The 23,917-nt window shown below is 50.3% G+C and overlaps 3 protein-coding genes across 7 annotated transcripts; 2 read left to right on the top strand and 1 right to left on the bottom strand.

The window, feature by feature from the left end:
- The first annotated feature begins 44 nt into the window (after positions 1-44).
- On the top strand, positions 45-11,554 carry upf2 (UPF2 regulator of nonsense mediated mRNA decay). The gene is made up of 21 exons (XM_086103545.1): positions 45-110; positions 1,814-2,197; positions 2,512-3,291; positions 3,609-3,769; positions 3,849-4,040; positions 4,302-4,445; positions 4,516-4,619; positions 4,720-4,805; positions 5,004-5,112; positions 5,193-5,306; positions 5,643-5,759; positions 5,879-6,268; positions 6,412-6,687; positions 6,792-6,975; positions 7,982-8,130; positions 8,221-8,325; positions 8,469-8,567; positions 8,657-8,830; positions 9,922-10,063; positions 10,138-10,258; positions 10,584-11,554. The coding sequence occupies exons 1-21, from the start codon at positions 55-57 to the stop codon at positions 10,591-10,593; spliced, it is 3,897 nt and encodes a 1,298-aa protein (XP_085959671.1). The 5' UTR covers positions 45-54; the 3' UTR covers positions 10,594-11,554.
- Positions 11,555-12,015: 461 nt separating this feature from the next.
- Positions 12,016-17,272, bottom strand: proser2 (proline and serine rich 2). Its single transcript, XM_086103546.1, has 4 exons — positions 17,167-17,272; positions 15,715-15,906; positions 14,885-15,197; positions 12,016-14,803 (listed from the first exon to the last, which is right to left on the bottom strand). The coding sequence occupies exons 2-4, from the start codon at positions 15,817-15,819 to the stop codon at positions 13,410-13,412; spliced, it is 1,812 nt and encodes a 603-aa protein (XP_085959672.1). The 5' UTR covers positions 15,820-15,906; positions 17,167-17,272; the 3' UTR covers positions 12,016-13,409.
- On the top strand, positions 15,960-23,812 carry rab3ip (RAB3A interacting protein (rabin3)). Of its 5 annotated transcripts, none has more exons than XM_086103550.1 (12): positions 15,960-16,454; positions 19,064-19,186; positions 19,441-19,607; positions 19,681-19,852; positions 20,254-20,349; positions 20,938-21,015; positions 21,178-21,387; positions 21,485-21,613; positions 21,859-21,971; positions 22,089-22,188; positions 22,290-22,359; positions 22,709-23,812. In XM_086103550.1, the coding sequence occupies exons 2-12, from the start codon at positions 19,094-19,096 to the stop codon at positions 22,789-22,791; spliced, it is 1,311 nt and encodes a 436-aa protein (XP_085959676.1). In that variant the 5' UTR covers positions 15,960-16,454; positions 19,064-19,093; the 3' UTR covers positions 22,792-23,812. The 5 variants fall into 5 exon arrangements, with proteins under 5 accessions (XP_085959676.1, XP_085959673.1, XP_085959678.1 ...); XM_086103547.1 differs by lacking the exon at positions 15,960-16,454 and adding an exon at positions 17,261-18,038; XM_086103551.1 differs by lacking the exon at positions 15,960-16,454 and adding an exon at positions 18,047-18,936.
- Positions 23,813-23,917: the final 105 nt, after the last annotated feature.

Genomic DNA, 23,917 nt, shown 5'->3' on the forward strand with positions numbered 1-23,917 from the left:
TAAAAGTAAATATTTGTAATCAGGCGGAATCTTTATGCTACGTAGGGGTCCTTTATGTCACACGGAAATCAAACGTCGAAGACCGATGTTTGTTTTCCTCTCACCCATAGGTAAACTTGTTATTTTCAACATTATATTGAAACATTTGGGACCCCCCGCGCTGAAAGATGAACTTAGTTGCATATAGTCGTACTTTAATACTTTAAAACTCACTCTAATGAGCACTTTAACCTCGTCAGAATGCTTTGTTTACATCTTTTGCTTGGCGTCCATTAGAGTGGCCTAGCGAAAAGTATTTGCAATGCTGGGTTATTACCGTGGGGAATATCTCGACAAACGACGTCACGTCAGCGAAATTGGCGGTTAATCGTTTTTTGTAGTAACATAATTGTTAAAAAAAACAATTATCAAAAAATGTTTCCCACGCTGTCTCGTTTGAGAGGAAATAGTGGCAACCCTGGATCGAAGCTAAGTGGCTAACGACGAATCGTGTTTTGGCCATGTAGTTAGTTAGCGGTCACTTTCGTCAATTTCTTTCCCAATATTTTCACATAATTAGACTGCTAGCGCGTTTGTTGATTACTTTTGGGATAGTCGGGTGAGTTCACTTACAATCCAATTTATTTCGTTTTAGAGTTCAGAACAGGAAATTACGTCAAGTCAAGTACAAGTTTAAAGTTACACTTGGTAGGCCAGTGTATGTCACAGATACGAGTATGGGTTACCTGTAGAGATTTGGTCGTCTAAGTCATAGACGTATTTTAAATATAAAACGAATATGAAAACGATATTATATCCCTCCTGATAACTTCCCATTTTGAACTTATCGTTCATACATTCCCTTACCTCGCATAATTAGTCTTCCATTTATTCCTACTACATACTAACATGCAACATTGTAGTCATGTTTTTATTCCTCTCGCTTACACTAGGTTGACATGCCATTTCTGAATTTCCTTCACATGATAAATAGGTCAAGTCAAGTCAACAGTATTTATAGAGCACTTTCAAACAGCCATCGCTGCATACAAAGTGCTGTACATGGAGCAATTTAACATGCACAATAAACAGTAAGACAAATCGGTAATAAAGGCGGTAGAAAGCAGCAAACAGTAAAACCAAGAGCAAATCTAAGTCATGCTGAGTCGAATGCCAAAGAATACAAGTGAGTTTTGAGGAGGGTTGCCGAATGTTCAGTGGGAGGTCATTCCAGAGAGAGGGACCAGCAACAGAAAAGGCTCGATCCCCTCTGAGCCTCAGTTTAGTTCTTGGTACTTCTAATAAGGTCTGGTCCACAGACCTGAGGCGCCGGGCAGGTGTGTAGGGGCGGATGAGCTCAGAGAGGTAAGGTGGCGCGAGATTATTCAGAGATTTGAAAACAAATAAGAGGATCTTGAAAATAACTCTAAAATGAATGGGGAGCCAGTGAAGGGATGCCAGAGTAGGAGTTATGTGCTCCCTCTTACGAGTACCAGTCAAGAGGCGAGCGGCGGCATTCTGGACCAGCTGAAGGCGCTTAATGGAGGACTGGCTGACTCCAAAGTAAAGGGCATTGCAGTAATCGAGCCGGGATGTGACAAAGGCATGAATTACCGTCTCAAAGTGTTCATGTGAGAGGAGAGGTTTTATTTTGGCCAGCTGTCTAAGGTGAAAGAAGCTGGATTTAACAACGGCACCAATTTGCCGATCGAGTTTGAAATCACTGTCCAGTTTAAGGCCCAAGTTTGAGACTGTTGACTTAAGATAAGGAGACAGGAAAGTGTCTACAATTTCCCATGAGAACTGACGAGTCACCCTTGTCTGCTTTTGTCAGTATGCCTGCTGAACGCAAGCGCTCAGTCAACATGGACGAGAAAGATGCTTGTTCCGCCAGCAACAAGGATATAGAGAAGGACAGAGATGCGGAGCGGAAAGCGGCGGCGGCAGCACCAGCAGCGCTACGGGACAAAGCCAAAGACGAGGCCAAGATGAGTGGCAAAAAGGATGGTGGCAAAGACGAGAAGAGGAAGCGCCAGGAGGAGGAGAAGAAGAAGAAAGAGGAGAAGGAGCGGAAGAAGAAAGAGGAGGAGAAACAGAAGGCTGAGGAAGAGCAGAAGCAGAAGGAAGAGGAGGTGAAGAAGCAACAAGAGGAGCAGGAGAGAAAGTTTCAAGAGGATGAAGCTAAAAGGCAACGCGAGGAGGAAGCGGCTATCCTGAAGTATGGGAATTTGTCATATCAGTCTGAAATTATTTGGTTTGTTTCTGAACCTATTGAGTAGGTTATTATTATTTTTATTTTTTATTCAACACATCCCTGCTCATGCAATCACATTTGGGGACCTTCTTGGCCTTGAAAGTTAACACCTAATTCATGCAGCACAAGTACGTTCTCGGTTACAGGGGTCGTTTAGCCCCGGGTCATATTTTATTGTACATGCAAAGAAATCGTCCGTTGAATTCCGGCCAATTCCAATTAAGAATATTTAGATTGTTCTGTCAGACCTCCTGTCTGATCCCGATGATTTGTCGTAGGGAACAGGAAGAGGGTCAGCAGCTGCACCAGGAGGCCTGGGAGCGCCACCACTGCCGGAAGGAGCTGCGCAGCAGGAACCAGAATGCCCACGAGGCCCGTCCGGAGGAGGCCTTCTTCAGCCGCCTGGACTCCAGCCTGAAGAAGAACACGGCTTTTGTCAAGAAGCTGCGCACGCTCACCGAGCAGCAGCGCGACTCGCTCTCCAACGACTTTGCCTCCCTCAACCTCAGCAAGTATATCGGCGAGGCGGTCGGCTCCGTGGTGGAGGCCAAGCTGAAGATCTCGGACGTGGGCTGCGCCGTACACCTGTGCTCGCTCTTCCACCAGCGGTACGGCGAGTTCGCCCCGCTGCTCCTGCAGGCCTGGAAAAAGCACTTTGAGGCACGCAAGGAGGACAAGGCCCCCAACGTCAGCAAGCTGCGTACCGACCTGCGCTTCCTGGCCGAGCTCACCATCGTGGGCTTCTTCACCGACAAAGAGGGCCTGTCCCTCATCTACGAGCAACTCAAGAACATCATCGGCACCGACCGCGACACGCACACGCACGTGTCAGTGGTGATCAGCTTCTGCAAGCACTGCGGCGACGACATCACCGGCTTGCTGCCCCGCAAGGTCAAGATGGCCGCCGACAAGTATGGCCTGGCCTTCCCGCCGAGTGAGATCATCAGCGCTGAGAAGCAGCAGCCCTTCCAGAACCTGCTGCGCGAGTATTTTACGTCCCTCGCCAAGCACCTGAAGAAGGACCACCGGGAGCTGCAGAACATTGAAAGGCAGAACAGGTGAGGGCACACACGGTGTCCTGGCACAAATTGACACACGGTCAATTTTCAATTACGCTTTATGTAACCTGTTTTTTTTTTTACATTGTCCACTGTGTTCTGCAGTAGGGTGGTCTTATTATTTGTTGAATTATAGGTTGTTTTTGTGAGGGGGTGGGGCTGGGACAGGAACAGATTAAATTCAAGTTGAATTTATTTCTATCGGGAGCATTGATTTGACATTCAGTGAACCTTGCATATTTGGCATATTTCCTTTCCTTTGGCTCAGGCCAAAGCAGCGTGGTAAAGGTAAAGGTAACGTCTGCTGTGGTCTTCAGGCGCATCTTGCATTCCAAAGGGGAGCTGAGTGAGGACCGCCACAAGCAGTACGAGGAGTTCGCCACGTCCTATCAGAAGCTGCTGGCCAACACGCAGTCGCTGGCTGACCTGCTGGATGAAAACATGCCAGATTTGCCTCAGGACAAGACCGTGCAGGAAGGTGGGCCATACTTTCCCTCCGTCTCGATCTCACTTGGCTTCAACTCGGTCAAACAAAGCTGCCGCGCTTCCTCCCGCAGAACACGGCCCCGGCATCGACATTTTCACCCCCGGCAAGCATGGAGAGTATGACCTGGAGGGCGGCCTCTGGGAGGACGAAGACGCACGCAACTTCTACGAGAACCTGGTGGACCTGAAGGCGTTCGTCCCCGCCATCCTCTTCAAGGACAACGACAAGGGCGGACAAAGCAAAGACAAGGATGAAGCCAAAGGTCATCAACTACAATCCTGCCTTGAATTTTGGTTGCAGCATTCCAGGAATGCTTATTTTTATTTTAACTTGAAGATAATAAGGAACGTAAATATAGATTGTAACAATCAAACACATAAATCCAAAATGAAGACACTCACAAGGATCAACTCCAACTCCACTTCCTGACGTCGCTCACGAGGCCAAGCCCCTAATTGGCACCCATCCAAAGCAAATACTTTGCTTTGTGTAGTAACTACACGTACCCCCTTGTCTGCGGCAGATGGCCGAGAGGCGAAGGAAGCTGCCAGCGCCACGGAGGAGCTGGAGCTAGAGGCGCTGGACATCGCCGACGAGGCTCTAGAACTGGAAGGAACCGATGAGGCCGAGAGTGAAGAGCTGAGCAAAAAGCTCATCGATGAGCAGGGTGAATTTTCATACCTCCTGCGTTTATGATGATCGATATGATTTTTAAAAAAGAATTGTGTGACATTTAGAGCAAGAGGACGAGGAGACCAACACGGGATCCCACCTGAAGCTGATTGTGGACGCGTTCATCCAGCAGCTCCCGAACTGCGTTAACCGAGACCTCATAGACAAGGTGAGCGCAAGCGAGTCCGCGCAAGCGAGTCCGCGCAACCGAAGCGCGCCTGCCGCACGGGCAAACGACGACGTCTGTTCACTGCGTTCCCCCCACGCAGGCCGCCATGGACTTCTGCATGAACATGAACACCAAATCCAACAGGAGGAAGCTGGTGCGAGCGCTCTTCACCGTGCCCCGGCAGAGGTGACACACGACGCACACTCAAGACCGCGTGGATGGAAAGCCATTTTCTCCATGGCATACTAGTGCGCTGAGCTGTCTCTTTTATGAGCGCACTCCTTTTCAGCTCCAAGATCAATTTTGGAGGATGTGACCGTGCTTCTATGACTGGCCACCAGGAGGCGTGTTTTCAAGTTTGTGACTTGAGTCCCTATGTTTCAGGTTGGATCTTCTGCCTTTTTACTCCCGCCTGGTGGCCACTCTTCATCCCTGCATGTCGGACATGGCCGAAGACCTCTGCTCCATGCTGAAGGGAGACTTCAGGTTTCACGTAAGGACCCAGGCTCATTCCACTTGATGCATCAGAAGCCCGTTTGTCCTTGAACAAACTCTGTTGGTTTCGTGCTCCAGATTCGCAAGAAGGACCAGATCAACATTGAGACCAAGAATAAAACGGTCCGGTTTATCGGGGAGCTGGCCAAGTTCAAGATGTTTTCCAAGACGGACACACTTCATTGTCTCAAGGTGACCGACGTCTCATTTGATAGGATCAGCGGGCGCTGGATTTACCGTAAAAAAAATGTCAAGTTACATGCCAGCGAAGAAAAAGTAGCCCAGCTGTGGTTCCTCTAATTTGCACTTGCGTTCTGAGATGGCGCCCAAGCCATGTCTAAATGCTAATTGCCTTATCGGGGTACCTTGAGTGTAATGACTTCCCCTTCCCCATAACGATACATATTTTTTTCACGCTGTTGTCTGAGTGGCGACGGGTTAATGGGTTAATTTTCTGCCTCTCGCTGTGAGAAATTGACACCACACTACTTGTAGTCAATGATTGTCCGGATGAATTTACACCCCCAGATGTTGCTGTCTGATTTCACGCATCACCACGTGGAGATGGCGTGCACCCTGCTGGAAACCTGCGGCCGCTTCCTCTTCAGGTCGCCCGACTCTCACCTGCGCACTAGCGTCCTGCTGGTCAGCCCCTCTTCTGCGTTTAATTCCTCTCGCTTGGATTATGTCAACGATTTGCTCGAACTTTGGTTCTCTATTACTGTTGCGAGCGCGCACGTGTGACACTCGTGTGGTCCCTCCAGGAGCAAATGATGCGTAAAAAGCAGGCTCAGCATCTGGATGCGCGCTACGTGACCATGGTGGAGAACGCCTACTACTACTGCAACCCGCCGCCCATGGAGAAGACGGTGAGGAAGAAGAGGCCGCCGCTGCAGGAGTACATCCGCAAGCTACTCTACAAGGACCTGTCCAAGGTCACCACGGAGAAGGTGCTCCGGCAGATGCGCAAGCTGCCCTGGCAGGACGCCGAGGTGAAGAGCTACCTGATCTGCTGCATGGTCAACATCTGGAACGTCAAGTACAACAGCATCCACTGCGTGGCCAACCTGCTGGCCGGCCTGGTGGCCTACCAGGAGGACGTGGGCATCCATGTGGTGGACGGCGTCCTGGAGGACATACGCCTGGGCATGGAGGTACACCCGTTTTGAAAATATGCGCGCGCAGGATGACGGTAAATTGTGCAAAGAATAAAAATGCATTTTCAGCAAACCGCCGACTCATACGTACACAGTGCAGCGAGGGCGGGGCGATTTCATGTCATATTTTTGGCCACCAGGTCAACCAGCCCAAGTTCAACCAGCGGCGCATCAGCAGCGCCAAGTTCCTGGGCGAGCTGTACAACTACCGCATGGTGGAGTCGGCCGTCATCTTCCGCACGCTCTTCTCCTTCATCTCCTTCGGCATCAATCAGGACGGCAGCCCCAGCTCCCTGGATCCCCCCGAGCACCTCTTCCGTGTCCGCCTCGTGTGCACGCTGCTCGACACCTGCGGCCAGTATTTTGACCGAGGCTCCAGCAAGAAGAAGCTCGATTGTTTCCTCATCTACTTCCAGGCAAGTCGCACCTGCGCCGTCGACTAAACGACGAGACTGCCACGATCCGACGGCGTGTTTGGGGAAAACGGGGCTGATGCGTGTGTGCGGGTGTGTGTACGCAGCGCTACATCTGGTGGAAGAAGAGCGTGGACGCCTGGACCAAAGAGCACCCCTTCCCCATCGACATTGACTACATGATCAGCGACACGCTGGAGCTCCTGCGGCCCAAAATGAGGATCAGCTCGTCCATGGAGGAGGCTGGCCGGCAGGTGCTGGACCTGGAGCGAGAGATGCTCGTCAAACTTGGTGAGGGCAAAATCAATCTTCCAGTCGATGGCCCGAAACATTTTTTTATGGTATTGACACCCAAAGAAAAAAAGAAATCTGAGAGCAGGAATGGAGGAAAATACTTTGAGACACTGCACGTTTGTTCCATCCTGTATCACTGGTTGAGCCGCTCTTTTGCTTTTGGCCCAGCGGCATTCCTTTAGTCGTTAAAATCTCGTTCGAGGCCGCCCTTCGTCCTAATTTGGGACCGAGATGAACAATGAAGTCATCCGCCGTACTAACAATGGGGAACATTTGCCTCCTGATTACGAACGAGAATGAATGAAAGTCTTCTGTCAGCCAATCAGCGCCTGGCCTTGGGTACTCCTCAGAGGGTGTTGCAGCAATAAGAGGGAAGCAATGCCTGAGGCTGCTGTTGGAGTTGCGCGTCACTTCAGGAGAACGGCGGCTTTGTTTGCCGGTTTCGAGGTGTAGACTGAGGAAAATGTCAACCGCCTTCTCCGCCCTGTGAGAGCGTGACACAAAAAAAAAAAATAATCATTCTCGGATCATTCTTCGCAAAGTGTTTGGGATATTGTGCTTTTAGGGTGACATTTCAGAACTTTTATGAGCATGACCGGAATTTAGTAATAAGCTGCCCTTTGTCCGGTAAGTGTTTTCATGCCACATTTGAAAAAACAGAAATGTGCACATGTGGAGTGACGGAGGCCCCGAGGTGAACACTGCTGCTATTGTGTCAGCGTGATCAGATATTCCTCGTCTGCCGGGTCGGTTCAGAAGCTGTCGGACTGCTCTGCCTTGTTGCTTCTCTTGTATCAAAATCTCACAGATGGTCTCAGAGATGAGGAGAAGATGACCAAGTGCTGTGTTCATAACTGGGCTCAGATTCCAAACTGAAAACTTCCCGTGTGCATGAATGGAATTTAAGATTTCTTGTGGAGGAAGTGTTTACAAACATTCTGTAGAAAATGGGAACATGAGCATTTTTTTTTAAATCTTTTCCTGGTGTCTCCTGTCTCTACAGGTCTGGCCATGGAGAAGGAAGGCCGCTCCAGCGCCATGAGCGAAGGGGAAGTCCTGGACGAGGATGAGGACGACGAAGACGAGGAGGGCGGCGCCGAGACGGAGGAGCAGTCAGGCAATGAGAGCGAAATCAACGAACCTGAGGAGGACGTGAGTCTGTGATCTCAAACCCTACATACAGTATATATAATATATACTGTATATATATATATATATTTTTTTTTGGGGGGGTGCACACAGGAGGCGTCTGACAATGAAGAGGAGGAGCGGGATGAGGAGGAAGAGGAGAACACCGACTACCTGACAGACTCCAACAAAGAGAACGAGACGGATGAGGAGAACAACGTGAGAGCTCTCGTTCTCACTTGTTCCTCCACTTGCTTGATATATTTTTTTGCCGCAGTAACTTGGAACTTGCTTGAAAGGCGAAGGTGAAGCCTTGAGACTCGCATCTATGTGACTTGCGGTTTTCTGGTCTGCGCTCGTAGGAGGTGACCATCCGCGGCGGCGGACTGAAGCACGTGGCCTGCGCCGAGGACGAGGACTTCATCCAGGCCTTGGACAAGATGATGCTGGAGAACCTGCAGGTGCAGCCCGGTGCTCCGACCCCCACTGGTCCACACGCGTGGTCTCGCGTGACCTCTGAAATGTCGGCCCGCCGGTTTGCTCCCCGCAGCAGCGGAGCGGCGAGACCGTGAAGGTGCACCAGCTGGACGTGGCCATCCCTCTGCAGCTGAAGAGCCAGCTGAGAAAGGGCGGCTCCAGCCAGTCGTGCATCGGCGAGCCGGACGCCGACGTCTCCGACACCATGCAGTTCGTCATGCTCACGCGCAGGGGCAACAAGCAGCAGGTGAGTGTCGCCCGATTTGCTCCCATCCCCTCCAAGGCAGGGCCGGCCGGCCGGCCTCCATTCTCTTCCAAGGGCCACGTACAAAAAGTCACAGAGGACGCTCGGGTCACTTTGGTCACGTTTGTTCACCTGGAATTTCTGCTCGAGGCACTTCAAGCGCTCATTCCGTGTTGTTTAGAAAATGGCGGCCACTTGTCATGCTGCCATCAAATGCCTTTGTTCTCCCTGTAGCTCGGTACCAAATGGCCCATAGGCTGGCCTAATAAACACACCTGAGCGGAGAACATGCGATACGTCCAGTGAAATACGCACACGCAGCAATAATATTGACTCTCAAAATCCGTGTGTGTTTGTGTGCTGGCAAGCTGGGGAATGTGCGGTTTGGAGTTAGAGGCAGCCTCTCATACTGCGTTGGGTGTGTCCAGTTTTTGGACGTGAAACCAAGAAAAATGGCTGGAAAAGTACACAGTACGCACACACACACAATTCTTTATGTGGTGGGCGTGTGTGAGTGTGTGCCCTGCTGTGTGGTTACTTCTCCAGTCACACCTTCAGCACATATGTTGACATTGGACTGCGATACGAATTCATTTTAAACAGCGCATATGTGTGGATCCCACTCTCTAAATATCATGGCAAGAATACCGGGCCGTCATTTTTTCAAACAAATCTCTTCAGTTGGCATGATGACCAGTCCCCAAAAATACGTTTGACCCACTTTCTATCTTGACAAACGGCACCGTATATCAAATTGACAGTGCAGGAAGCTCACAAACACACCGCTTACGATTCGGTGACTGCTCTGGGCCATAATGTGTCAGAAAATTGGCAAAAATGTTGCTCAGAATTTACCCAAGTGAACGAAGGTGTTTGCAAATGTCTTATTTTGAGGGAAACAATTCATCCACTGTCAAAATAATTATTGGTCAATTTGATAATCCCTTCCTTGTTGATTCATGGATTCATTGGTCCACCTCGACTATCTCTCGTAAACGTTGGACAAGTTTCACAAATACAAATCCCCAGATGAAATAATGGCTTACTTGCTTTCCCCCCTTGACGTACAAACGAGCGGTGTTTGTGTTGCGCAGTTTAAGATCCTGCACGTGCCGCTGTCGTCTCACCTGGCCGCCAACCACTTCAACCAGCAGCAGGCCGAGCAGGAGGAGCGCATGCGGATGAAGAAACTCACCCTGGATATCAACGAGCGCCAGGAGCAGGAGGACTACCAGGGTATGAGTCCATGTGAGCCGCGTGCTACTTCGAGGCGGTCGCCGACCGCCAACGTTTGCGTTTGTGTGCTGCAGAAATGCTGCAGTCGCTGGCCCAGCGCCCGGCGCAGGCCAACACCAACCGTGAGCGACGGCCCCGCTACCAGCACCCCAAAGGCGCGCCCAACGCCGACCTCATCTTCAAGACCGGAGGAAGGTGAGATGCTCCGTTGCATTGCTTTTGAATAGACCCGTACAGTATATATTTTAGTCTCATTAAAAAGATGTACCACTATTTAAAAAAAAAAAAAAAAAATTTTTTCAGTTGAATGTCACAAGAAAAAAAAAAAGATCAGTCAGAATCTGAAATGTTCAAACGGATGGAATTTGTCGATTGTCGCCGTTAACCAATGAATCTATTACAGCTTGAATTGATTTCATCAGACAGTATGCTTGCAGCTTAGCGAGTGAAACTCTCGAACGTTGAAACCGAATGTCGTCACGTGCTCTCATCCGGTTTTGGTGCGCCTCTCCCTCCCCAGGAGACGCTGACGAGTCCTCGGCCGATGAAGCAACAGAGCGACGGAACGAGCAAGAGGATGGAGAAGATCGGAGGGAAACCCGTGCGGCAGGTAGGAGACGCCCAGCGATGCCCGGGACAGAGCCAAGCCATGACCTCGACACCTCACCCCCCTACCAGAGGGGGCCCGAGGAGAACAGACAGACCAAAGCGGCCGCTGGGGATCAGAGGTTTTTCTTTTTGTCTGTTGCCTGAAATGACAAACAGAAACGAAATACTAAAAGTTGACTGGACGCTGTGGCGGGCTGACCCTGGCGAGACGGACCGAAAATGCATCAGTACAAATCACACGCAGGGGATAAACGCAAGATGTGCAAATGGACAAATTAGATGAAGGGATGCAAATCCCCCCCGCCCCCCTTTCTGGCATGTGGGGGGACAGGGGTCTGGTTGTAGTGAACTTGGAACACGCCAGTGAGGTCATGATAACGACCAAGTGCTGTCATCGATGTTTGCAAAAGTAGCGCGACTAATTTATGCTTCTTATGGGAAGATGAGAATTTGAGGTTTGGCGGCTAAAATTTCAGGATGAGCCTCAAAAGAACTCAAAACCTTTCCAGGTGAGCTTGCTTTGACCTTGTGTAAACTTTGGAATGTCCAACCCCCTCAGTTTAGGCTCATCTGGAAAGCTTCTAGTGCATGTTCAGTTCACCCTTAAATTTCATCCAAAATCCACAATCTCCCAACTTTTTTCAAGAAGCGTATGCGCATTGTTACGGCATTGGCGCATTGGCAAGCGAGAATTAAGCGAATACCATATCCTGATGTATTAGCCGTCACACGTTAGTGGGCGTGTTACTATGTTTTCGCTTCCAGTAACATCGTCCTTGCATCCTCTTGCATAACCTCGTGTTGTTGGGTGATTGTTTTTTTTTTTTAAATGAATTCCCCGAAGCTTCTCGTTGATAACCTCAATACACTCTACGTGTCCTATTCAAGTGTCTGACTCTGATTTGATTGGCTTGATTTAGCTGTGGCAAGTCCAAAAACAAACAAAAAAAAAAAAGTGGGTTGGTTGGTGAAGGAGGCCGGGTGCGCCCGTTTGTCCAAAGTCTAATTACAAGGCGGCCAACACAAGCATGTGCTCATTTCCTGCCCGGTGCTCCTCCGAATGGACAACAATGCCGCGAGTGTGTTTTGCATCTGATATAACAAGGGGCTTCAAAGTTGAATTATTGGTTACTACAATTAGGAACCTGACCAATAAGTAACAATATCATTAAAAAAAAAGGACAAGTCATCCTATGGCAGTCATAGCGACCTCGAGTTCGTGAATGCAAACGCAGCGGGGCGTATCCGAAGCGTTATCTTCAATCTGATTCAAGTGTTTGCTGCCCACACAAGTCAATGAAGTTGCATTCATTAAGAGTCAAGTCACAAAGCAAACTCGTGTAAACTCTTCAAACACAAAACTTTATTATTATTTTTTTCTTTAGTTTTCTGGATTTCCGTTCTTTAGTAATGAGTAGTGGAAATTGGTTTGGGTTGATTCTGACCCAAAAAGCTTTTGGAAACATGTCAAGCTGAACAGTGACTCTGACGCTAATATTATTTTGATTTTGACACGAAAACAAGACTTCTGATGGTCAAATATTGATACAGATATACAACAAAGAAATGCGCCAAGAGGAAACGCTCTTTTCTTTTTTCTTTTAAACTGCCCGTTTCCACCATACATATACGTACTCTGTCCGAGTGTAAGGTGGCGAAGCTTCCAGCATGTTGCCATCTACCGGACAAGCCCAAAATCAACACCGAATGTATCGCCTCGGCAGCGCAGAATGTTTAAGGCGTACCTTCACACCTGCCACGCCTGGTGAAAAATTCCACCCGCCCAGCTCATTCTTTACATTCCACAGGCACTCCAAAGAACTATATATTCGTCACCAAGGAGACGCACGATTTGCTTTATTGATTGCCACTGACTTTCTACAGGACTCTGTACGCGCCATAGGTCCAACTCTTTGCTTAGAAAGCGCAGTAGAGGACACACTTCATACAAACTGTAGATGCCCTACAGGAAAAAAACCGGAGTCTGGAAACAACATTCACAAGTTCCCACAGAAGCAACACTGCTGTGGAACCCTGTGATAGCACTCAAAATATACTTCATTAGTTACTGTAGCTTAACTACAGCGGCCGGAGTCTGAAAGATAGAAACGCACGCACGTACATAAATATGGGTTGGCGTACAGCGGCCCATAGAATAGTCACCAACTGCCAATTAGCCAGGAGAGGCGCCAGTCACGGAAAGACTCTGCGGTCCAAGTGCTTTTGCGCAGTACAATGCCTTGGTGTTCCCTGCACAAAGTAGAAAATATTCCTTCTGCACAGTGGGGAAAAAAAAAAAAAAAAGCCCTTCCAAAGTTTGTGGTTAGTGTCGGAGGCTGGGCCGACGAGTAAAAGTAACCTTCGCCCCAGTCACATAATCGCCCCCGAAAAAAAAAAAACGTTTGCCCTACAGCCACCTATACTTGCTCCCAAATCAGTTGACAAAAACTTGAGTTCTTCTCGAAAGAGAAGCGCTCAGAGCTTTGCTCTTTCCCGAAAGCACAAAGAACCAAGTCGGTAAACAGAGCAGTAAAAATAGAGGTTCCCTTTGCAAACACGAGGAATGGTATCATCATAACAGTCCTGACAGCAGTCTTTAAATTGCTAAGAAAGCAGAACTGGCTGTGCTGGTCTGCCTTCTCCAGGTAAAAAGGTCTCCGCAGCCACACCTTAACCTTTGGAGAGGCACGAAAAACTTTCACGAAAGCGCCGCCAGCAGGAGCGTTGCCAGAGTACGTCACGACTCTTTCAGCAGCCCAAGTTTCTTCAGTGCCTGCTTGCGAGATTCCTCGGTTGCCCCCCGGCCAGAAAACTGCACGGTGATGCCTTGGGGACGAAACATGGGGGCAGCGGCTCTTGGTTTGGCATCCGGCACAGCCGCTTTGCCGGCATTGGGATGCGAGGTCTGAGGGTTTCTCGGTGCCGGCGTCGGGGGAGGCCCTTTCAAAGCCCTTCCTGGGCTGTCTGCGGGGCGCTGTACCCCAACAGATGGGTTGATGGTCCGGCTCTTGCCCCCGTAACTGTTGAGCTTGGCGGGCAGCGGCTGGGGTTTGACCGGCACGTTTTGATTTACGTCAATGTGGGAGCTGAGGATGTCGGGAAGGTCGCTCCTGGTCAGGGCTTCGGTTGCGGGGTTCAGAACTTTGGACTTTTCTCCGTAGCTGTTGAACTCACTGGGGTTTGCCAACATGGAAAGAAGGACTTTGCCATCAGAGCCCGTCGGGGGCGTCACAGGTTCGTTCTTCGAGGGACCGGGAGCGACCACAATGGATTTCCCCCCAAAACTGTTCAATTCCAGCGACAGGATGTCTGACTGAGGCGCAGCCGCTAAGGTTTTCTCCAAATGCGGTGGGCTCGCTGGAGGCTTTCTGTTGTCAAAGCTCCTGGGGGAATCGAAAGGCGGAGTCTCCACCTTTTGGACAGGGGTGTGGCTTTGTGGCGATGTTGGGACCTTGGAGTCCGGCCCGTGGATGCTGGTCACTGTTTGGCGAACACTGGTCTCCAAAGCACTAGTGAGACTGGTCTCTCTACTTGGCGCCAAGCTGTCGAGGCCTAACATCTCTCCTGGCAGGTCGCAGTTTCTGGCCAGGCCCAGCTTAGACAATGCTTCCATCCTGGTTTTCTCAGGTGTGGGGTCCTTGAAGGAAGCGCTGCGGGAAGGGGCCTTTCGCAACTTCTGCACCAAAATTGGCTTGGAATCCTCCTGAAGGAGAGCCTGCGGCGCTCCCGTTAGATTCGACAGCATCAGCGCCCGCCTGTCGTGGAGGTTCACGTTGGATCCCAGCTGATTCCGCAGCTCTCTGTTGCCAATAACCATACCGATGTTGGCCGGGTATCTGGTCGGCTTAGCCAAGGTTGGGGGCCCCTGCTTCGTGGGGGGAACCCCGTCGAGGCCGAGTGATTTCACATCTTCCTGGCTGCGCCGGCGCTGGAGTGAGGCCAAAGTGTTGGGTGCGCCCACTGCCTGGTTCTCAGCTATCTTCTTGGCAATGAGCACCGGGGTGGGGACCGAGCCAGCCGGGTGGTAGGAGTGACCGTCTGCCAGCTCGTAGCCGGCAGAGTGGTGCGGAGGATCATGTCTCGGTTTGATCTCAAAGTGGCTCTCGGGGCTCATTGTCATTTTCTGGAAATCTGAGCAGAGCAAAATTCAACATGCTAAGACTCCATTTGAATTGATTTTACTCAGCATAGGAAATACAGTATGTGCAGTACCTGGACTGGTAGGCTTGAAGACCGGTAATTTGGCAAGCATCATGTCCGGGTCCGGGCGTACGAGGTCTATAATATCCTGGTCTTTAGCGCTGAGGCGCCTGGCTGTTATAGGGTGCACGCGATACAGATCTGGGCTTTCGGGCGGTCCGTCCATCTCGTGGCCAAGCAGGCGGCTTGCGCTTGCTGGAGACTTGGCCAATCCGGCCCTGAGCCCGTCCTCCTCGAGGCTGTTCTCCAGAGATCCGATGGTCTCTTCAAAAAACTGGAGGCACTCCTTCTCCTCTGGGCTCAGAAAGCGCAGCGTGTCTTCATCCTGCGAAGGTCAATGAAAACGACCGTCGTCAGTCACTGCGTCGGCTGGAAACGGCAGGAGGTGAAGACGCAAGCACCGCGCCCGGCCGGCGTCTGTGATCGTGTGGCTCGGCACCCAAAAAGGAGTGAGGTGGAACTGGTTGGGGCGGCCTCTTGTGCTGTTAATAGATGTGGTCCCTGAGGCGTGTGAAGGTTGTCAAGCAGGTGTGATTACCGCAACCGAGTGCTGACTGCGTGTTGTGTGTAAACAGCCCGAATCACCCGCAGATCATCCGATGCGGTTATTGTTTGGACAATAGGAGGACAGAACAAAGCTCCTCAGTCACACCGTCAGTCATCCCCCCCAACACAGACCGACTTGAGTGACACCCTGAGCGCATGCCCTTTCCCTGACCACTCTCGCTTTGCAATTGAGAAATTCTCCCAGTTCATTCCTCTGTGTCAAAAAACATGTCATGCCGGAAAGAGACTCTGAGTTCATGTGACAGTTGAACAGATGTTGGGGAAACTTGACTGACCCGCTGCCTGGTGCTCCGGTCCAACGCGCCGTTGACTCGGGAGTGCCGCGGATTGTTGGCCATGTCCAGGATGAGGGCCGAAGGGCTCGGCCGGGCTTCGGACATCTCCGGGGGGGGCGGCACTTAGGACGGAAGCGGAATCATGTCTGCTCCTCGCTCCGAGGAGTCAGCGGATCATTGCTTCCCCTCTGTCTGGAGAGGAGACATCAAGGTCAAAAGTAAGACCGAAAGCTTTTTGGTTTCGGCATCGTTTCCCTCACGAGATGGGACAAAGAATATCTCGCTGTCTGTCCTGTTAGATGAAGAATTTTCTTTTAAAAGACTATCAAACTTGATAAAGCGGCAAGCGGTACCTCCATTTACGAGTGCCGCCACTTAGTCTTTGCTTGTTTTCTTGTACATTCTGTATGACTATACGGAGCTGCGGAGGGGGCAGGAATCAGTCACCACGATGAAGAAAAGTTGCATTTGTGCGAAGACATCTGAGTAAATTTAGTTACGAGCTTGGTCGCGGATCCAATGAAACTCCTAGGCCAAGGCGGCGCTGGTATGACTCCTGAAGCAACAACGTGGCGGCAGCCGGGCCGACCTGTTAATCCGGAACAAACTCAGCTGCACAACCGGCTCCTCTGCCCGAAACTACACAACTGCGCATTCCTCTGGAAAACAACACTTGGACTTCACGGCTCGCTCGGTGCGTCATCAAATGCTGCTGCTTCTCCAACATCATCATCATAAGGGTACGGCCCCAGTTCAACATTTCTGTTTGTGAACAGCACATGCATTGGAGTCGATCCATCAGCGGCGTGCGTATCCGTCCGCAACCCGCTTCATCTTGTTTGTGTAAATAGGTTGATGGTTTCGGTTAGTGTTGACATCGACGCACACAACCAAAATGAACATTTACCAACATTTCCTCATGAAAATTGATGCTGGCTAGTGGAGTTAGTGAATGGAACTAAATGTTTTCAAATGGGAAAGAGGGTTTTGTTTTGTTAAATACTTGACAAAATAGGTCATGTCTAATTGAGGCTATGTTCAATTTTACTACTCCTTTGGGTAAACAAGCTCAAACGTCAAGAATACTACAAAGAAGTTGCTCACTTGTCCAAAAATTGATTAAGGTTATCTCAGAGAAGACCTGAAAAAAAAAAGTTTTGAGTTTCGGAAGAAACCCATTTTGCACATACGTTTTAGGATTCAATCCAGTCAAAAGCAAGGAATTAAGTGGAGGGGGGTTCTCCCATTGTTCCAGTTAGCCAAATGTGACACAATACAGTATAAATAAATGTAAGTTGATGTAAACATCATTTTATTGAGCTGATTTATTTAAAGAACTTAAATTGCAAATGACAAAATCAGACAGATGAAAAATAATTTGCATCAACGTGGTATGGGGTGGGGGGCAAGGTGGAGACAAATCCGAGAGACCAGAAGTGAAAGACAATTTACCTTCAAATGTGTAGGATCCATCCTCGTGGAAGTATCTTGACGGACAGAAATAGATTTTTTTTCTGCTGAAAGAAGTCCCACTTGTGTTGCCGCCTGCTGACTCCACCTTGACTGGATGACGCGTAAATTTAAGATGGTCCAACAACACAACAAGCCCCGCCCGTTGTTGCATAGCGCATGCGTGTGGCAGACGCACGCGTGTGTGGAGGAAGGCGAGCCAACTTGTGGTTTTGGGGAAACGGCCAGGAAATGTTGCTTGTTTGTACTCAGGTGTGTAATACGTTCCATGGCTTGCTTTCTTCTGCCTTCAAGCATCCCCCAAATTCTTGGAGGTCGTTGGTCCTTTAGCCAATGTCGCCACCCTGTGGAGAAAATGAAGACCTACTGGGGCTGCAGCCTCGTTTTTTCACGCCAATCGCAGGGCACACTGAGACAAACCAACATTCTCACTCACAATCACACTTACGGACCATTTGGGGTGCGCTATAAACCGAACGTGCATGTTTTTGCAATGTGGGAGGAAACCCACGCAGGCATGGGGAGAACAAACCTCACACACATCTCGTGGCTATACGTGAAAAATTGATACATTTTATGAGAAGTATAGTTTTTAATCAATGTAAATATGGAATGACTATGTGTTACTTGATCGTGTCAGCCATGATTATTTTATTAGTCGAAATCAGTCGCCCCATTCCATCTGAAAACAATAAACCCGTCTTCAAGACGTTTTGCTGCTTTCCGAGCAGCCGTTGAACGCACCATCCCGGAGTTATTTACGCCGGGTTAAGGGGCTGCGTCGACGAGCGTTTCCATTGGAATTCCCGAGTCGAGGCGGCCCGACGCCCGGCTTCTGTCCACGCACTGGTCCGGTGAGTCTACCGACACTTCCACCACAACAGAAAAGATAGATGACAAGAATATACTCACTTTGCCAGTTAGCCGATGAGCTCAATGGGTTGCATGTTTCCGTTACCGGACATGCACTTTGACAGCTCAAGTGTTTGCACGACGCTTTCGCTGGTGATGGGTTGTTGTTTTTTTCATTAAAAAATCCACACGGTCAATATACAAACATCGTCAAGCAGCCCCTCGCACAAAGACGAATACGTCATTACTTTGTTGGCGTTTGGGACATTCGCCAGTTGACATTAGCCGTCATAGTGGGGAGTTAGCATGTTAGCTGGGAGCTAACTCTTAGCCGCAGGCTAAGCAGGTTTTAATTATAATAATGACGTTTATTTATCGACGCCTTTGGAATAGCTCGAGGACACCGCAAGATAAAAAAAAGAATTAAAAGAAAATGATACAAAATCAGTAATGTAGCGTATTAGCTTAAGACTTGTTTATCCGGTGCGTTCAGGTGACTCGATCAGCCTGTCAGTTGACGTGCAACTCACTGTCTAGTAAAGGATTTGGATAAAAATAGTGAAACATTTGCAGACCGAATTTTTTTGACGGTTCCTTCTTTCAAGGAGAGTAAAACGGTCTCACGGGCGTGTTGATGAACTGGCAAGAGTGTGTGTACGTATTGCCAGCTGATGAGTTGCTAATGCACGCAATGGGACTCAAGTGGGATGCAAGGCACACATTTGCAGCAAAAAACAAATGTCTGTCTCGAAAGCCTCGCTCCACGTCGCGCGACTTAGTCACTGGATCCCTACCCGGCATCCTTTGCAGTGTCAGGTTACCCCGCGTTCTCAAGGACTCGTCTCCATGGTGATGGACCGGAGCCAGAATCCATCAACATGTCTATGGCAAGCCGCTGAGGTTTTTTTTTTTTTGTTTGTTTTGTTTTTGTGGCTTGAGCTCCATGTACTAGTATGCGCTTTGTCCGCACTTGTGGCATGGGTGTAACTTGCTGTTCACCTTTTTCCTCTTCTGTGCCAACGATCAGTGTGAAGGATGAACCAGAGCAGCAGCCGCCATGGCCTGCAGCAGCGCTCCCAGTAACGCCGAAACTCTGGAAGGCTTCCATGAGGTCAACCTGGCCTCGCCCACCACGCCCGACCTGCTGCAGGTATCGACGGCCGCCTCTCCTTGCCGCCCACCGTCTTCAGCGCCGCGTCGGCCGACGCTTTTGGCCTCCTCCATTTTATGTGTGGAGTCGTGCGCGCGCAAAAGGCTGAAAAGACGAATGGCGGGAAAACAAAAACACACCGATGTACAATATGATGATTGAACGGCCGTACGTTGCATGCTGATCAAAATGAGGAAAATGTGGAAAAAGCAAAGCCGAGGTTTGACCCGCCGGCGCCGTCGTTGTGGCCGCAGAACCAAGCGGAGCAGCGCCCCGCCGCCTGCCGTGGCGAGCCGCCCACGTCCCTGTACCGCACGCACTCGCTGGGGGCGCCGCCCCCTGGGCTGCGCTCGTCGCTGCGGGCCGACCTGCTCCCCACGCGGCCCGTCTACTCCACACCCACGCACGCACGCAATGGCAGGTGAGCGCCTCGCGCCCGCTTTGCGCCTGCGTCAGGACACGACAATGTAAAATTGTCTGTCTGGCGCGTCCAGCGTGCAGGGCGCCGAGGCGGACGTGGCCGAGGGCAACTTCCTGTCGGCCGATGACGGTGGCGACTGTGGCGCCCTGAACGACAGTTTTTCACGGCTACGTAGCCCGTCCGTCATGGAGGTGCGAGAGAAAGGATACGAGCGGCTCAAGGACGAGCTGACCAAAGCGCAGAGGGTGAGCCTGCGCGCAAACGCATTCGGGCAATCGCTGGTGCGTGTGTGCATGTGCGCAGGCGTGTGTGTTTTTGTGATTTTACCCGAGTTGTTTTTCCATGTTTGATCAGATTTTTTTTTTGTTGTTGTCATCGAACATGCACATTCCGATATTTTTTACTTATGTATTTGTTTATTTTGGGGAGCTCGCTCACCATTTTCTTCATGCCTTTTGTTGTGATGTTTGATGCCGCCAAGCCATTTTGACTTAGTTGACTTGGTTTCGATGTCATGCAAAATGCAACTCAAGTTTTTGGTTTGTTTCTCCTTCATGTCTTTGTTGTCACGTTTGATTTGATCACGATTGGCTGCGTGTTGTCTTGTGTGTTTGTGTGTGCGCGCGCGCTCGTGTGCGTCCGTAAGGAATTGCTGTTGAAGGATGAGGAGTGTGAGAGGTTGTCAAAAGTACGAGATCAGCTGGGCCAGGAGCTGGAGGAGCTGACTGCCAGCCTCTTCCAGGTCGGTGCGCCTCCTCCCTGCCCGTCCGTCCGTCTTGGCGTCTCCACTTCTTTCCTTTTGACGGGAAATTGTCACACTATCGGTAGTTGTCTTTGCCGTCGGCGTGTTGGTCTTCTCGCTCTCACTTGATGTGCTTGGAGGACTTTTTGGGCGGGGGCGACCTTTCAAGCAGTCTTCGCCAAGCTTGCTTGTGCTGAGGAGCATAGTTCACATGAGGAAAGTCTCACGGCGTTGCCCCGTTGCCAAAAACGTGTTGGATGCACCCAAAAAGGTGTCAAATTGTCATACGCAACTTTGGTCCAAATGAAAATCTGAACTCCCTTCAACAAAGTGCCTTGACACCACGAAGCTACAAAATGGCAGCGCGAAACGCCCGAACTCGCATCAACATAGCGCCTTAACACCAAGATGCCCGTTGAAATCACGACGACGACGCGGTCTCAAATGGCTTCCTGGCAGTAGGTGCAATCACCTCTTTATTCTGTGCCTTCTGCCACCTCGTGGAAGCGAATCCAATTGTTGCTTGAAAGTGTCGTGGTGACGCGTGGTGACGCGTGCTGACGGTGCGTCGCGCTTGTGACCTTTCAGGAGGCCCACAGAATGGTGCGGGAGGCCAACGTCAAGCAGGCCAACGCCGAGAAGCAGCTGAAAGAAGCCCTGGGCAAGGTGAGCGCACTCCATAGCCGCAAGTCTTCACCCGCCTGACGTTCCTCCGGGGGGGGTCCGACGCGGCGCCTCTTTGGAATTGCAGCCTTCAACCAGCCCCCGCCGCGATATCGCACGGCACCTTTGGTCGCTGCGCTTCGACCTTGTCCTCTCCCCGGTCAGATTGACGTCCTGCAGGCGGAGGTGCAGGCCCTGAAGACGCTGGTCCTGTCCTCGCCCACGTCTCCCGTGGGCGAGCTCCCCGCCGTGGGCGGCGGCGGGAAGGCGGCCTTCCGGAAGGGCCACAGCAGGAACAAGAGCACCTCCTCGGCCATCTTGGGAACGCAGGCCGACGCGTCGGCCACGCAGCCCATCGTGCGAGAGTGTCGAGAGGTGCGACAGGGACCGCGGCGCTCGCCTCGGCGCTCGCCTCGGCGCTCGCCTCGGTGGCTTTCCGCCGCCGCGTCACGGCGTCTCGCTCTTCTTGCAGGGGGACGCGCAGCTGTTCAGCGAGTTCAAGGCGTGGAAGGAGGAGCCCACGCTGGACCGCCGCTGCTGCTTCCTGGAACGAGTTTACCGCGAGGACATCTACCCGTGCCTCACCTTCAGCAAGAGCGAGGTGACCTCAGCGACGCCGCACACCAAATCGGGCCCGCCACCTCATTTTTTGGTGGGCCCACCAAAGCAAATCACGTGTGGGTTTCCATGCGTAAATGACATCAAATGATCACATGAGCAAGCTTCAGATGTGCCGCTGCTCAAAGTTAAGTGGGGCAGGGGGCGGGCTGTTAGTCCAGAGTGGCCAGGGCGAGATTCTCAACACGACTGTTTGGACTTTTTTTTCCCCCCTCCTCTTTTCTTCAGCTGGGTTCGTCCATCTTAGAATCGGTGGAGCAGAACACACTCAGCGTGGAGCCGGTGGGCTTCCAGCCACTGCCCGTCGTCAAAGCCTCGGCCGTCGAGTGTGGCGGACCAAAGTGAGACCGCACGCACACACAGTTGCTCACTCGGCGGCATGGGGGGGGCGGGGGGGGGGGGGGGGGGACAGGTCGACTTCTCCTTTTGTTCACTCACCGTGTTTGTGTGTGTCACAGGAAGTGCGCCCTGAGTGGCCAGACCAAAACCTGCAAGCACAGAATTAAGTTTGGGGACTCATCCAACTATTACTTCGTGTCTCCATACTGCCGATACCGAGTGAGTAGGATGGGAGGCGGGCAAAAAAAAAAAGAAATAAAAAGTAACACTCTTCCAAAACGCAAAGTGACTGAAATTGTCGTTGCTTGTTTGTGTATCAGATCACGGCGGTGTGTAATTTCTTCACATACATTCGTTACATCCACCAGGGGCTCGTTAAGCAGCAGGACGGTAAGAAGCAACACTGACCAGTCACGTAGGAATAGAAAGGGGGCCGCCCCATAAGAAATTCAAAGAAGAGGCGTAGAAGAGCCACGGCATGAAACCAGAAGGCCAAAGTTGCACAGACCTGAGACAAATCCAAACCAGACTAGACCAGTCGGCGGTCGACTCCCATTGGCTCTTGTCACGCACATTTTGGCCATCTTTGATGGAATAGATAACGCTCGCAGCTGATGACTGCAATTGGTGGGGTGGGGGGGGGGGCGTGCCAACACAAAACCTGATTGCTTGATGGACTGGTTTTAGCGTGAGAACTTGTGAGAGGAGGGATGCTCAGTGTGTGTGTTTGTTTGTTTAGCGGAACAGATGTTCTGGGAGGTGATGCAGCTGCGCCGGGAGATGTCCCTGGCCAAGCTGGGCTACTTTAAAGACAACCTGTGACTGACTTGATTGTCTTCCGGAGGGCCCCCGCCGGATCAACCCGCTGTTCGGCATTTGTTTCTCACCACACCAAACACTCGGCAGTGTTACGTTGACAACCGTTTCAATTAACATTTCATTCCACCCTAGAAAGAATGAATAGATAAGTAAATAAATAAGAAGAAGAGTAATAGACCTTACAGTGACGGCATTTCAGATTTTTTTTTTTGGATGTTTGAGGGTCTGACAGCAACACTTGTGTGCAGAGTTGCCGAAAGTGGAAAGAAATCCCAGAAAAATTCATGTGACTTTCCTTCCGCTCATGTTGCAGGGCAAGCGCTTCAATTTTGGAAATGGTTTCCAGATTGGAAACTCTCCTTTGGAATTGCGGCCAAAATAACGGAATACCCGAGCAGAAAGAGGAACAATGACAGAATTCCCCTTGCCCACATGCAAGGACATGGCTAGTGCTCACTCGCTGTTGTGTGGATTCTGCAAACGTATATTTTTTTCACAACTACAATGTCTAACTTTCCAATGAAGAATTTCAAATTTGACAATGTTTTAATATGGTATCGTAATCATACATTATGTATAAAATGATTCCAGTCAAACGCATTTATATAAGTTCATAAGAAATGTCAACTTTACACGCTTGGAAGTCCCTGGAATTTTGCAACCCCAGTTATGCCACAGAATGATGCCTCCCAATTTTGAAGCGCGTTTCAAACTTGATTTGAAAGACGGACTTCGGCCGGTGCAACGATCATCTTTTCATTTTGTGAAAAATGTTAATTTCGTGTGTTTGTAACAAATGAAAACAAACACTGAAGGGCGTTTGCAATGGTTATCCTCCCCACCCGCCTGACTTGACCTTGTTTTTTTTTCTGTGTGCACGCGTGCGTGACTGTAAACTTTCCATTTGCTCAAGTGAATGTGACTTTCTCTGTCATTCAAAGTCAACGTCACTCACTCGTCTCCCACGTTGGTTGCGTGCCTTTTCTCTCACTATGAAATAAATGCAAAAAAAAAACCAAACAAACACTAGTGCTTCGAGTCCTTATACGCGATGTTTTGCACTGAATTAATATTGTCCTTTTCATTTTGGCGGAAATGCTGTCATGAAATGTCCACTTTTTTGTTTTAA

This window comes from Hippocampus guttulatus, chromosome 22 (genome assembly GCF_054856545.1).
Source record: "Hippocampus guttulatus isolate MCC_2025c chromosome 22, RoL_Hgut_1.0, whole genome shotgun sequence".
Taxonomy (NCBI): Eukaryota; Metazoa; Chordata; class Actinopteri; order Syngnathiformes; family Syngnathidae; genus Hippocampus; species Hippocampus guttulatus.

Bases quoted from the DNA above. Each gene is read 5' to 3' on its own strand.
- upf2 (XM_086103545.1), top strand. From the start codon at position 55: ATGTCACACGGAAATCAAACGTCGAAGACCGATGTTTGTTTTCCTCTC. The intron at 3,292-3,608 runs GTGAGGGCACAC...TGTGGTCTTCAG, and splicing joins AACATTGAAAGGCAGAACAG to GCGCATCTTGCATTCCAAAG. The intron at 10,064-10,137 runs GTATGAGTCCAT...TGTGTGCTGCAG, and splicing joins GGAGCAGGAGGACTACCAGG to AAATGCTGCAGTCGCTGGCC.
- proser2 (XM_086103546.1), bottom strand. From the start codon at position 15,819: ATGTCCGAAGCCCGGCCGAGCCCTTCGGCCCTCATCCTGGACATGGCC. The intron at 15,198-15,714 runs GTCAGTCAAGTT...TGACCTTCGCAG, and splicing joins ACCGGAGCACCAGGCAGCGG to GATGAAGACACGCTGCGCTT. The intron at 14,804-14,884 runs GTACTGCACATA...TGCTCTGCTCAG, and splicing joins CTTCAAGCCTACCAGTCCAG to ATTTCCAGAAAATGACAATG.
- rab3ip (XM_086103550.1), top strand. From the start codon at position 19,094: ATGGCCTGCAGCAGCGCTCCCAGTAACGCCGAAACTCTGGAAGGCTTC. The intron at 19,608-19,680 runs GTGAGCGCCTCG...TGGCGCGTCCAG, and splicing joins ACGCACGCACGCAATGGCAG to CGTGCAGGGCGCCGAGGCGG. The intron at 22,189-22,289 runs GTGAGTAGGATG...TTTGTGTATCAG, and splicing joins CTCCATACTGCCGATACCGA to ATCACGGCGGTGTGTAATTT.